At 34.7% G+C, this 13,875-nt stretch overlaps 1 protein-coding gene across 1 annotated transcript in view; it reads right to left on the reverse strand.

Annotated features, from left to right (window-relative positions):
- LOC142337754 (uncharacterized) overlaps positions 1 to 5,890 on the reverse strand; it is a 48,405-nt gene extending 42,515 nt beyond the window's left edge. Inside the window, exons 1-2 of the mRNA XM_075387250.1 lie at positions 2,715 to 5,890; positions 2,298 to 2,423 (exon numbers count right to left, since the gene is read on the reverse strand). Of these exons, the coding sequence (XP_075243365.1) occupies positions 2,298 to 2,423; positions 2,715 to 4,464 (1,876 nt within the window). The 5' untranslated portion in view covers positions 4,465 to 5,890. The remainder of the gene's footprint in view (positions 1 to 2,297; positions 2,424 to 2,714) is intronic.
- Positions 5,891 to 13,875: the final 7,985 nt, after the last annotated feature.

A 13,875-nucleotide genomic window follows, 5' to 3' on the forward strand; every position in this document is an offset into this window, starting at 1 on the left:
ATTAACAGATGCCTGAGGGAGAACATCTTCCCTGATTGTTACAATGCGATACAAATCTAATCGATGAAATAAGACGTCATCTTTCGGTGTTACACTGTAGATCATAGAATTTTGCTTGAAAAAGGTAGATGGTATGGAGTAAGGGGAGCTATGTTGATACTCTTGCAGTCTCATCCGGATAGATTATATGCAATAGACGACAAGTCAAGAAAATTATTCGGGTAAAAGGGAGTGGAAGAGTTCCCAAGGCTCTCTTTTGGGCCCCCTATTGTTCATACTGTACATCAGTGATCTAAAAACTGTTCAAAAAGCTCAAACTTTTTTCGATGCTGATAAAGCCATTAGAACACTTGGACATGTATCAAATCTTGATAATAATCATCCAGAAGTTTTAACAACAACCTCTGATTAATAGTTAGTTAATCGACTGAACCTTAATACGAATAAACGCTAAGAGCATGGTTTTCTCGAGGTCAAAGTACAAACAAAAATCGAACAAAAAACTGAAAAAGAAGAAAGAAATTTCAATTGTAGAAAATTTCAGGTATCTCGGCGTGCAAGTTGATGCTGAATTGAACTTCAGTTGAAACACGTAGAGACCAAAATGAACAATTTTGCATCAATTTTCTCACAGACTAAGGAAAGTGTTGATTATTAATCAGTTCATTAAAACATACAGGGTATATGCTCAACCACACGTTCAATATGGTGTTTTGGTCTACGGATCAACAACTATGGATTAGATGAAATTAATTCACTGTAAAATAAACAGTTTAATTCTTAACTTTTTCAAGAAAAATTGGATAGTGTTAGGAATTATTGAGAAAACAAAATCTGTTCAGCAACCGAGCTACATTTATATCAACTTGCAAAGCTATTGACTAGAACAGCTCTCATTGAAAATGCGGTTGAGTCGCTTAAGGACATTGAAACTTTTTTGGTCAACGACATTGAAAAAAAGAGGTTAGCTAACCGGAAGAGCAACAATTGTGATAGACAATAAGCTGCTAAACATTGAGGTTCCTTGATGCTTACAAGTTTTTAACCCATCGATATGACAAGATGCAACTAAGTTCAGAAAGACAACTCAAAAGTCTTTTGTCAGTCCTCTCGATACCTGTGTTAGGAAATCGTGAAATTATAGCACAGGAATTTAATTAACCTTAGATAAATTTTCCACAACCTTGCTTATAGATTTTTCCCAGTTTTCTTCCTAATTTTCAAACTAATTTTAAATAATTTTAAGCAATTATTGTATCAGATGTAACTTTGTCTAATCCTCGAAGACAATTGAGGACGGGTCTTTGTCCCAATGTTGATCTCTCTGTAGTCAAATGATCGTGTAGTGTAAATGAGTGATTAACTTGATATTGTTGACTCCAGAAAACAATTTACTATTATAAAGATCAGTAACCCATTCTAATACAAAAAGATTAGGCCCAAAACTACTTCAAAATTGTTCTCTGAACTGAAAAAATAAACTTATCATTTTCAGAACAATACGTATTTCAGAACATTCAGAACAGTACGTATTGAACAAAAAATGGGTAAAACGCGGAAAGAACAATTTTCTAAATGAGACCACACAAACAATTCAAACCATTGACTAAAGAGATCAGTACTAAACACCATGACCTCTAAAGCAATGCAAATTTAGTTCCGCTTCATAACCCTCATCTTGCTAAAAAGGCGTATTGTTAAAGTTTGGAAAATCTATTAAAAGATCTGATATATTGCTTTAGAAAATAGGTGCAATTGCTTAATAGACGTGCAGCTTCAAAATTCCAATAAAAAACAGCATAAGGTAGGACGAATTACTCTCAAACGATTGGCGAGGCAAACAACTTAGAAGGGAGGTGAAGGCTAGAGAAACTTTTATGATGCAAACTTCTGACTAGGAAGGGTTTCGCACGCGCAACCTACGGGGTGAGAGTCGTGGACATTTACCAATAAGCTGCCCGGGCTACGTACGCTCATCGCTCACAATTGAATTAATTTAGCAACAAACTTAATTTCAATGTGCTCAATTCAAAACACTCTAAAAATAAGGAACTCAAGTGTGAAAAAGTCACCCGAGAAGAGCTAAAGAATGTTCAAAAAGAAAACAATAAAAAAAATTGCATAAAATACTCGCAAGTTTACAATAATCGCTTCAAACTTCGTCCGAGAGCAATTAATTGCATATTTTTAATTCTGAGAGTAGATCGTTAGCTTAAACATCTAAAATCAATTAAATTTTAAAAGTTAAAGGAGCCAGATATAGGTATAAGAAATTAATTATTTTCAATTACGCTCACCATAGTCAACGAGCAGTTTGATTATACTGGCATGTCCATTCTGAGCCGCAGATCTGAGTGGCGACCAGTTGTCAGCATCCACGTGGTTGGGATTAGCACCTTTCTCCAACAAGAATTGGACCACATCTGAATAAAAACAAACTTGTTTTCAATCAATACACTTATCATCCAAATCTCAAATTTTTCATCCTCCACTTTCCAGAAAAATTCATAGTTGATAACTTCACTACAAAAGCTAAAGGTTCCAATGCGTTACTTTCTCCGCGTTCGTAGATCATAAATAACTAATACTCATTAGAGTGCGAATACTAAATGGTAACTTGGACAGTTTTTCAAATGCCTAGTCGATTGTAATTCAAAGGGCAAATTTTTTCGACGCTAAATTCTCATTCTACAATATAGCTTCACTGTGCTAACTTGTATGCCCAGCAGCAGCGGCCAATCCGAGTGCCGTTTGCCTGTTGACATTCTCAGCGTTAACATCAGCACCCGCATTCACCAGCACCTTTACACATTTGACAGAGCCCCTTTGGGCAGCTTTGGCCAGTGGAGTCAACCCATCAGAATCGTGCTCAGCAATGGACGCCGGATTACTGTCTAACATGACACGAACAGCGTGTTCTGACTCTGTCTCCTTAGAATCTGAGTATTCGCCCACACTGGTATTTGAAGTCATGGGATCACTGTTGTCTGATTGGTTGTTGATATCACGATAAGCACCACCTGCTCGCAGAATGGTAAAAACGTTAACGCTGCTCGAACTGTTCGATTTTGGAGGTGTTGGCGATGTTACAGCACTTTCGACATCCACGCCACTCCAAGCCATCCAGAGAGCACATAATTCACTGTTTAGTTTATGACATGGCGCAGATTTTGCCAAATCGTACGCAAAATCCTTGGCAAAATCTTCGTCAAAAGGTCGATTGTCTAAATTACAAGTAGAGCTTAAAGCCAATGTAGCGTGACCTTGATTTACATCGCAAAGAAAATGTCGGGTACAATATTTGACGTCTAAAAGCCACTCGGAAAAGCTGCTGTGAAAAATTCTGAACGAATTATCCGGAAGTCGCTTTAAAAAGCACTCAATTAATTTCAATCGGGATATTAACTCATCTTGAGGAACTTGTAAATTTCTGGACCATAAATAATCAACGAGGTCTGTTTCAGTAATTGAAATTCGGGAAGCCAATAGAACATTCAAAATTGGTCTAACTAATGAAAACGTTTTCTTTTCGAAAGAATGTTGGCAGTACCATAAATAAAGACCGCGTAATGTCCCTGGGATTTCCTTTATTTCTGAAAATTTGATGAGACCGTTTTGAACACCGTCAAGAACCCATTCTAAATAAAGCATGCATCGGTCACTTTTGTTCTCCAATAGTTCGACGTTAAGATCTCTCGTGTCTGGGTTCGAAAATAAAACACGTAACTTGTTGTCGCATTCGATTCGGTTACAGATATATCCACGCATGTCTTTCTGAACGTACTGTCGGCGTTTTTCCTGGTCATCCAAAATAATCTTTCGAAAACCCTGAAACCGTTGAATAAAAGAAGTGTTGTTCTTCCTAGCTGAACAGAGCAAACAAAGCCATGGTGGAAAGAAATCGAGATTATTTAGAAGTAAATCTGCAATCGTTTTGCTGGTACTACCAGTCCGATCGCCAGCGAGCATTTGCGTCTCGTAATCTTCATCGATAGAATCTACTAACAGAAAGTAAACAACACCTTGTGCATTAAGGACACTTAAGCTTCCGAGAATAATTGTGCGGAACACTTCGTCAGGGTTAGCGCAAATCGCTGAAAACGAATACTGCTCTTTGGGGAAGTCTTTCAAAACGTCTTTAAAATTGGGCAGAAATGGACTACATTTTAATTGCTTCAGCACGTTGGATACAAAACTCGCTAAGTGTAGAGACTGCCAAAAATGCGAATGACAAAAATGTCTTGCCAATACGCGTCTGGAAATAGAATGCTGTTTGGCATGGTTGCTCGTTGGCCAGGAGAGTTCGGTCAAAAGTGCGGTTTTTCCACTACCTGAGCCTCCAAGAACAATTACCCCGTTCTTCTTTGACCAATTGTGCTGCTGTCGTGAACTGGCGATGTAAAATAACTTCTGCACAACCCATTCTCGGCAGTAAACGGGTTTTCCTCGCAGAGGACTGTCCATAGGTCTGAAAGTTGCTTTCAGTTACTTGGTTAATTTGAATTTCACACATTCAAGGCTGACAGCTAATCTATCGTCAATTTTAGTAGTAGACTTTCTTCATCTAACTCTCAAACATGTGCTAGTTGATAGCACAACCATAATCCGCCTCACAAATCCAAGAGTGAAAAACAGACGATAAAATTCCTAGCTGCATCTTTAGTAATTGCCCGCGAAACTAGTCGCAACGAAATATTTTTTGGTGCACTAATAACGTTTTTTTTTCACAACCGAATAATTTGCCATTTTGCTCATTTCCAATGGCATGAAAGCCGGAAGAATTCACCAAAAAATCTGCTGCAAGTGTCCTCAACTTTTCTCGCCTTTTTGCGAAGTTCCGCCAGAAACTTACAAATTAGAAACAATAATAATAACAATAAAATATACAGACTTTAGAGTAGAGTTTACAACCAAAAGGTTTTAATCCCAAGAACAACTAATTCACAGTTTGTGTTCCATTAAGTTTCTTTGTTTAAGCAATTATTTTTAAAGTAAGCTTCGAAACAAACAGCACAATATTTTGAAAAGGAGAAATCTGCTAGAACTCCTCTTTTTTACTTAGCACAGCTAAAGAACACTGGAGATTTATCAATAATGAACTGGGGAACAAATAATCAAGCTGTAAAAGTTGATGCAAAAAAATTCCTTTGGTGATGTGTCTAAATAAAGTCTTTCTCTCTCTCTCTCTCTCTCTCTCTCTCTCTCTCTCTCTCTCTCTTTCTCTGTTACAGAGCAGGATCCAAGTTGCAAATTCTAATTGTTGTCATAAACCTATAAAACAGCTGCGGCTAATAAGTCTCTTCGGTCAACTGAAACTTAAACATCAAGAGGAGATGGGTCATACGGGAAATGATTCTGCATCTAATTCGGACAAGAAACAGAAAGGGCACCAATCATTATGTGGAGATTACTACAATCATTGTTGGGATGCGGACAAACACTTTTATGCCGACGCTCATCTACAAAAACTTTTCTCGAAACCCTTCCTCTGCGGTTTCTAAAATGCTCAGAACAGAAAAGGAAGCGTTGCACTGCTGTGGAGGACCTGCCATAGAGGCTGACAGTAGTGAGCAGTACGGGCGCAGTGAAACGTGAGCATCTTTGGTGTGAATGAGGAGCAAGATGGGGATGTCTTTGGAAAGGTGGTGAGTGCAGCTAAGAGAGCTGTGGCGTAATCACTGCAAATTATCTTAGTAAATGTCATAGCTCAACAAGTTGAGGTAGATTCTCAAAGCTCATAATTTTCAAGTTTCTTAGAACTGATACTAAGCATCAGTTCATGAAGAGAACACCAATATCTTAATGATGACATCAACCCAATTCGTGCAAGGATAATACGTGAATCGAGGAAACGAGAAAACGTTAGAAATCTTACTGTTAAAGACAAAATAATTCTCTATATGCAGGACAATCCATAGATTACAGACGAATACATGATAAAATTTAAATAATGGGATAATGACCTGTTTTCTTATGTGCCTAAGATAATAAAATTTTTTCCTTTGAAGTATTGAGGTAAAATCACACATCGGAGGTGGGATATGGTTTTTCTTTTTGTATGCTGATCTATTTTTGAATCACCATATAAGCACTGAGCGGAATGGCGGTATCGAAATTGGATACAACAATTTATTCTAAATGTTGAGATAAATAAAAGAAAACTTACGCGTTGCCACTTTTTTTTCAGAAGGTAACTCATAAGCTTATGCTACCGAAGGTTTTTGTTATTGAGATGGTTAAAAATGCTCTTGTGGGAACATCAGAAAGCTAGCTGAAAGCAAAATATAAGACTTGTCTCAGGAATTTAGTACCCAATACTCATGAAATATTTGAATATGGTAGGAAATAAACTCAACAAAACAAAGGGTCTGATATATTGCATTTTGCGCTCATAACAGCAACAAATGAAAAAAATAATGACAGTTTTTTTATTATTGGTGGTTGAATGTCGAAGCAAATTTTTCAAACAAGTGTCAGTTTAAAAAGAAACTTAACATACTGCATTCTCAAATTATTTCAGAATGAGTCCTTCGAGCAGGTATTGACTAATACAGGCAATTCTTCTTTCGTCTTGCGAACACATTCTAATCCCTCTTAGGGTGATTTTAACATTGTTTACGTTTATCTATGAAAAAAACGTCACTAAGGAGTTTCACACCATTTCTCAATAGCTATTCCAAATTATCTTAGAATTTCTATTAATTAGAGAGAACCCATTTTGATAACAATTTACTGAAAAGCATATATAAAAGCAAGTTTTTTACAGCTTTTTCAAAAACTACCACGATTTTGTTTTATTTAACGGTATAAGCGCCGGAGAACATAAGAACATATTTTCAATGACAAATTTTTTTTTCTGATCATTGTGATAGATGTCATGTTTCAAGGTGTGTGAAAGTTTAAATGCCAACAAAGTTGAAATTGTTTGTTTATTTTCTATCGAGTGCACGCAAAAACACGCTGCCTTTAAGAAAATATTTCTAAACGAAGAACACCAAAATTGTTAACAGAAAATTTGTTCAACAGAGAAGGCAAAAATTTAGTGCTTGAACGTCAACCAACATATAAGAAATTTTGTTAAATTTCTTTGCCATAAAATTAACCTGCTTAGAGTAAGCTTCGAAACAAAGAGCACAATTTTTTGAAAAGGAGAATTCTGCTAGAACTCCTCTTTTTTACATAGCAGAGCTAAAGAACACTGGAGATTTATCAATAATGAACTGGGGAACAAATAATCAAGCTGTAAAAGTTGATGCAAAAAAATTCTTTTGGAGATGTGTGTAAATAAAGTCTTTTCTCCCTTTATCTCTTTCTCTCTCTCTCTCTCTCTCTCTCTGTTACACAACAGGATCCAAGTTGCAAATTCTAATTGTTGTCATAAACTTATAAAACAGCTGCGGCTAATAACCCTTCCTCTGCGGTTTCTAAAATGCCCAGAAAAGAAAAGGAAGCGTTGCACTGCTGTGGAGGACCTGCCATAGAGGCTGACAGTAGTGAGCAGTACGGGCGCAGTGAAACGTGAGTATCTTTGGTGTGAATGAGGAGCAAGGTGGGGATGTCTTTGGAAAGGTGGTGAGTGCAGCTAAGAGAGCTGTGGCGTAATCATTGCAAATTATCTTAGTAAATGTCATAGCTCAACAAGTTGAGGTAGATTCTCAAAGCCCATAATTTTCAAGTTTCTTAGAACTGATACTAAACATCAGTTCATGAAGAGAACACCAATATCTTAATGATGAAATCAACCCAATTCGTGCAAGGATAATACGTGAATCGAGGAAACGAGAAAACTTTAGAAATCTTACTGTTAAAGACAATATAATTCTCTATATGCAGGACAATCCATAGATTACAGACGAATACATGATAAAATTTAAATAATGGTATAATGACCTGTTTTCTTATGTGCCTAAGATAGTAAAATTTTTTCCTTTGAATCATTGGTATAAATCACACATCGGAGGTGGGATATGGTTTTTCTTTTTGTATGCTGATCTATTTTTGAATCACCATATAAGCATTGAGCGGAATGGCGTTATCGAAATTGGATACAACAATTTATTCTAAATGTTGAGATAAATAAAAGAAAACTTACGCGTTGCCACTTTTTTTTTCAGAAGGTAACTCATAAGCTTATGCTACCGAAGGTTTTTGTTATTGAGATGGTTAAAAATGCTCTTTTGGGAACATCAGAAAGCTAGCTGAAAGCAAAATATAAGACTTGTCTCAGGAATTTAGCACCCAATACTCATAAAATATTTGAATATGGTAGAGAGGAAATAAATTCAACAAAACAAAGAGTCTAATATATTGCATTTTGCGCTCATAACAGCAGCATATGAAAAAAATAGTGACAATTTTTTATTATTGGTGGTTGAATGTTAAAGCAAATTTTCAAACAGCTGTCAGTTTAAAATGAAACTTAACATACGGCATTCTCAAATTATTTCAGAATGAGCCCTCTGAGTAGATATTGACTAATACAGGAAATTCTTCTTTCGCCTTGCGAACACATTCTAATCACTCTTAGGTTGATTTTAACATTGTTTACTTTTATCTATGAAAAAAATCCTCACTAAGGAGGTTCACACAATTTCTCAATTGCTATTCAAAGTTATCTTAGAATCTCTATTAAACAAAGAAACTCCTTTTGGATAACATTTAATTGAAAACAAGATAAAAACCTTGTTTCCTACAAAGTTTTCGAAAACAACCACGATTCTGTTTTATTTAAATAAGCTTAAGAACATACTTAAAATGAAAAAATCTTGTTTTGCTGATCATTGTGATAGATGTCATGTTTCAAGCTATATGAAGGTTTAAATGCCAAGAGTATGTTGGAATTGTTTGTTCACCTTCTATCGACTGCGGGAAAAAACACGCCGCCATAAGAATATTATTTCTAGAGGAAGAACACCAAAACTGTTAACCAAAACTTTGTTCGACAGAGAAGGCGAAAAGTTAGTGCCTGAACGTCAACCAGCATTAAAAAAAATTTTGTTAAAACTCTTTGCCAGAAATTTAATCTGTTGAAAGTCAGCTTCAAAACAGACAGCACAATGTTTTAAAAAATATGAGAAAACTGCTAGAACTCCTCTTTTTTACTTAGCACTGCTAAAGAACACTGGGGATTTATCAATAATAAACTGGGGAACAAATAATCAAGCTGTAAAAGTTGCTGCGGTAACAAATTCCTTTTGTAATGTGTCTGCTTAGACAGAAAAAAATGCAGAGTTTTTGAAGGTTTTGTTCTGAAATCATAAGAGTTTTTTGAAAAAAAACAAGGACGAGAAATCATGTTTTTTAGATGCCGGTTTATCATTCAGATTTTGGCAAAAAACAGAAAATATGGTTCTGATACAATCAGAGAGTTATCTTTGAACAAACGCACTGATCCCTCTAAAAACCCACTTGGGCTATTAGTGATGAAATACGAATTGCAGCCCCTATCTGATGTTTATTCTAAATCAATGCATAATTGGCTCTCCTACGAATATATTTTTACGAATCGTTGTCATAGACTCAATCAATAAAAACGATAAAATCAAGGATATAAAAACTATCGTCTTATAAAGTGTCTTATGCCAAAAGCTGGAAAAAATATACAAATAAATTACATTTTCATTGAGCCAAAGCCCTGGACTCATTTTCACATCAAATAATTTTGAGAAAATTACAATCATTCGAATTTTTCAACTTCTGCCTTACAGGTCCTATAATCTTTTTCACAGATTGTTTACATAAACCTGTTGTGAACAGAGTTGTGTGAAATGAATGGAGCTGAAGCAAGCTAATCCTCACAGAACATTTTGAGGACCACTCATGTTCACTTTATATATAACTAAGCTCTCTGAACGAATTTTTGCCCCACCTGACTTTTATTATACGTCAATTCATAAAAGACTCTGATTTTCGTACAAAGAATTGTCATAAACTCAACTGCTAAAAAACACTGAGCTTTGATTTGTGTATTCTTTTTTTCAGTATTTTGTGGTCAAATGAATTAAGAGAATTTATAATGGTAATTGGCATAAGATAATTGATCAAATTGAATTTTTGATGAAGTTCTTCCAATGTACAACAAAAAAATAGCCTTTCAACAACAGCATAAGTTAACTATGGCCATCTATAGGATGGACAAGCCTACTAACCAAACAATTTTTGTAGGAATCATTCCATTTGTTTAATCCACCTGTTTCAAATCAGTTTTTGAATTTTTTTTGATAGAGTGGATCTCACTACTTTTGCACCTGCGAGATACAGGTATATATTTACAGCTTTATAAAATTCAGGTTGAAAAAATTTTGATAACTTTCGCAAAAGCAGTTCCTATTCAACAAGCTAGCATATGACGTGATTGCTGCTTCGAATGACTTGTTATTAATTGAACTTAAATTAAGACTATTTGTTGATCTGCATAAATCTTGTAGACATATTGTATACTTAGCAGCAGTTAACCCTATACAGAAAAATAATGATTCTTTTTCTATCTTTTTCTGTACATCAACAAAGTACATCAAAAAGCAATGTGCATTGTATTATTCCGTTGTAGTGAGTTTTGAAGAACGTCCAAGGAAAAAAAATCGGGTCGTCCCCCTAAATTTTTAATCAGTGGGGTTGTCAAACCGCAAGTAAAACTGGTTTGCCAATATAGGAGCCCAAGAAAAGCCTGCTGGTTGGATAGGGTAACACAAATGCTTTTCTGATTGTCTTTTTCTGCCGGCAGCAAGTGAAACATAATTTTATAAATTAAGAGTCCTTGTCATTTTGTCCCGATATCATGGAGGATATCATAAACAAACAGTCCAGCTCGAAGTGCAACAAAACCGGCATTAACTTCAACTTGATTTGTTGTTATCTAATGCTATATTTCGGTGAACCAAAAACCTGCGAAGTTGGTTTTCTTTGCACCATTTCCGTCAATTCTTTTCAAAAGGATTTACTGGATCGAATATTTTGGAGAATTCAAGATACACAACAGTAAATATTTCATCAACACAAGACGACAAACTCAACAAAGAGGTCACGGAGTAGGTCACTTGAGCGACCGCTAAGCGTTTTGGAGAATAACCGAACTTTCAATCAAGGCTGCTTCATCTCTTTAAGTGCAGTCGTAAATCAGCTTCTCGAAATCTTCTAAAACGGCAGAGAGAAAGCTGATTATGAAGAATAGGCCAAGAAAATAGTAAAATTTATGTAAATGAGCATAGTCATATTATAACGAAACCGCGCATTGAAAATTTTATTTTTGGAATGTGTATTTTGAAATAATGGAAGAGAGAAAAAAAAATTAGGCTGTGTAATATTTCAGTAAAAAATTAAAAAAGTTTAATTCATTGCTCTAAAGCACAAGAAGATCATAAAAATTATCATGAACAACATCTTTCCAAGTGTTTTCATTTTTTTTTCGTTTAATAATCGATGATACATGAGCTGTTTATTCCGTTTACTGGTATTAGTATGAAAAAAAATTGTTTAAGAAATTAAGCAGCCAATATTTTTCGTTGGTTCAACCGTCATTGACTTAACTTCATCTTGTTAATTTTTCTCCTTTATGGTGGTTTTCTGTTGGTGTTGCAATCTTAACTTGAAACCGAGCATGAGAGAAGTCGCCGGTGCACTTTTAATTTTTTAATTGAGTGAGTTCATTTGAAACTTTATGCTTGAAAACTCTATATTTCGGACCCCCTACCCTCTGAGAATTTTCGATCCAGCATTGAAATCCGATTTCTCCTAAAAATATTATTTGACAAAAGCTAAGTTTTCTAATGGGAAAGAACGCTTTAATTTCTTAACGTTGTAATTGTTTTAGATGCAGGTTTAATGTTATTCGTTTTAATAGTTTCATTTCCAATGAAATTTGATATGTTTTTGTTTCGATCAACTAAAACAAGTTCATAATTTTTGAAAGCCGAAATACTTTTTACCTCCCTGTCAAATCGCATTTTTTGCTCAGACACTCAATAGCATTAGACAGGTTTAACCGGCACCTCCAGATATATTTTATTCTAATAGAAATTAAATTCTGTTTCATTGAGGTGATTAACAAACGGAATAAACTCAAAAGAGCAGTGCCCAGTTTCTTGTGCAACAACTATTTTCACATGGCAACAACTAGAAAAAGTATTGTTCACTTTAGTTTGCTGACATGCAATTATTAGGATTTTTTCCTTTAAGTTTCGGGCTGATGGATATAAAATAATTTCTTAACATATAAATCAGTTTAAAACGAGATGAGATTTGATTGATCTAGTTAAACACCATCTAGTTACTTCTAATCTTCTAAATTCCTACTTCTTTACGAATTGGATTTCTATAATGTTCAAAAACTGGAATCTGTTGGAAAAGTAACACAACAATTAGTTGAAAATGATCTCAATTAGACAAACATTTTGTGACTTATTATGTTATGCTCCGAAAATTCAGCCGATCTTCGAAATCATTCTCAGTTGTAATTAACGATAAAACTGGTCAGACTGACGCGTTTTTGCGGCACAATTTTTAAAATTTTTTAAATAGTTCTACAATTGATATTATCTAGTCAGTTTGTACCATTTAGCCGTGATAGTATTAATAAAATGTTGAGATAGTTATACAATTGATGGTTTTTTTTAGTCGACGGTGAATGTGATAATTTGATTTCGGTAATTTTCAGTTTTCGTTTATTGATTGTGTTCCATTGGTGCTGCAGTACAGAACAGAAGATTGAGAATTCAGGTCGTTCTTGCACGCTCAATTTTTTGTTGAGTGATTTATATTGTAACTTTACTACTTCTTAATGATCTACACTTCAATCCCCAATTTCATTGCCAATTTAACAATGAGATCACATTTTCAATAACTTTATTAATTGATAAAAAATCCTAGTATGTGAAATAAGGTGGCCCAATTTACATTATTAATGTCGCATATATTTAGTTGTAGGTTATTCGAATTTCAAATTTGTTTATCCGTCTACTTTGTTTCTTAATCGTTGTTTTTATTGGCAAGAGTCCACTGATGCTTGATCAAATCTTTTCAGTAAGCATTCAAAACAAATTCATAATTTTTAGAATCTGAAGATTTTCCTAACAGATTCCATCAACTCAATATTTTGTTCAGACGCCCAGCAACATAAAAAGAGTAAAACAGGCAACCATAGTGATATTTTATCCAAAACAAATTTGAAATTCTGAACTTCTTGGAGGCTATTAACGCAAAGAAAAACTCTATAGTAGCAGGATTTTTCCCTGTTTGATGGCTCGTTGACTTGGTAACAACTGTGAAAACAACATTGACCAAATTAAGCTGAAATTCATCGGTTAGAATCTTTTTTCGAAACTGTCGAGATATAGATTGAAATGTTTTAAAACAAGACAAGAGCGTTGCTAAGCTGCATTATTTTGTCAGGATTGGAGCTGGATCTTTCTCTCATATTTCGAACAACAGTTCTGGAAAATTTTTGTAAAATAAACACAGCTAAATCAGACGAAAGTTTAAGAGAAAAGAGAAGATGAAGAGAAAAATTGAAAGCTACTTGCAGGGAAGGTGCTGATTTTAACGATAACATTTAATTGCTCATCATGATAAAAACAACTTGCCAGCGCAATATTACTCGAAATTTTTTACTCCGGAACTTTTTATCACATATTTTACAACTTAACATAAGGAAGTAAAAAAAAGCAGTTTTCACTTTCTGTCTATGGAATTGTGTGAAAATTGAATACTAACTTTCGTTTTGAGTTTTGAATTAAATGTATCGCTAGACAAGACAAAAAATTAAAATTAACGCTTCTTTTTAATTATTTGCGGAGAAGGGAGTTTTTTAATGATAGTTAGGGAACCATTTAAAGTTTCGGCTGAATTCGTTTTCTGCAAATCTGCAAATTGTATTAAATG

Source organism: Convolutriloba macropyga, chromosome 4 (assembly GCF_964194025.1).
Source record: "Convolutriloba macropyga chromosome 4, txConMacr16.3, whole genome shotgun sequence".
Taxonomy (NCBI): Eukaryota; Metazoa; Xenacoelomorpha; order Acoela; family Convolutidae; genus Convolutriloba; species Convolutriloba macropyga.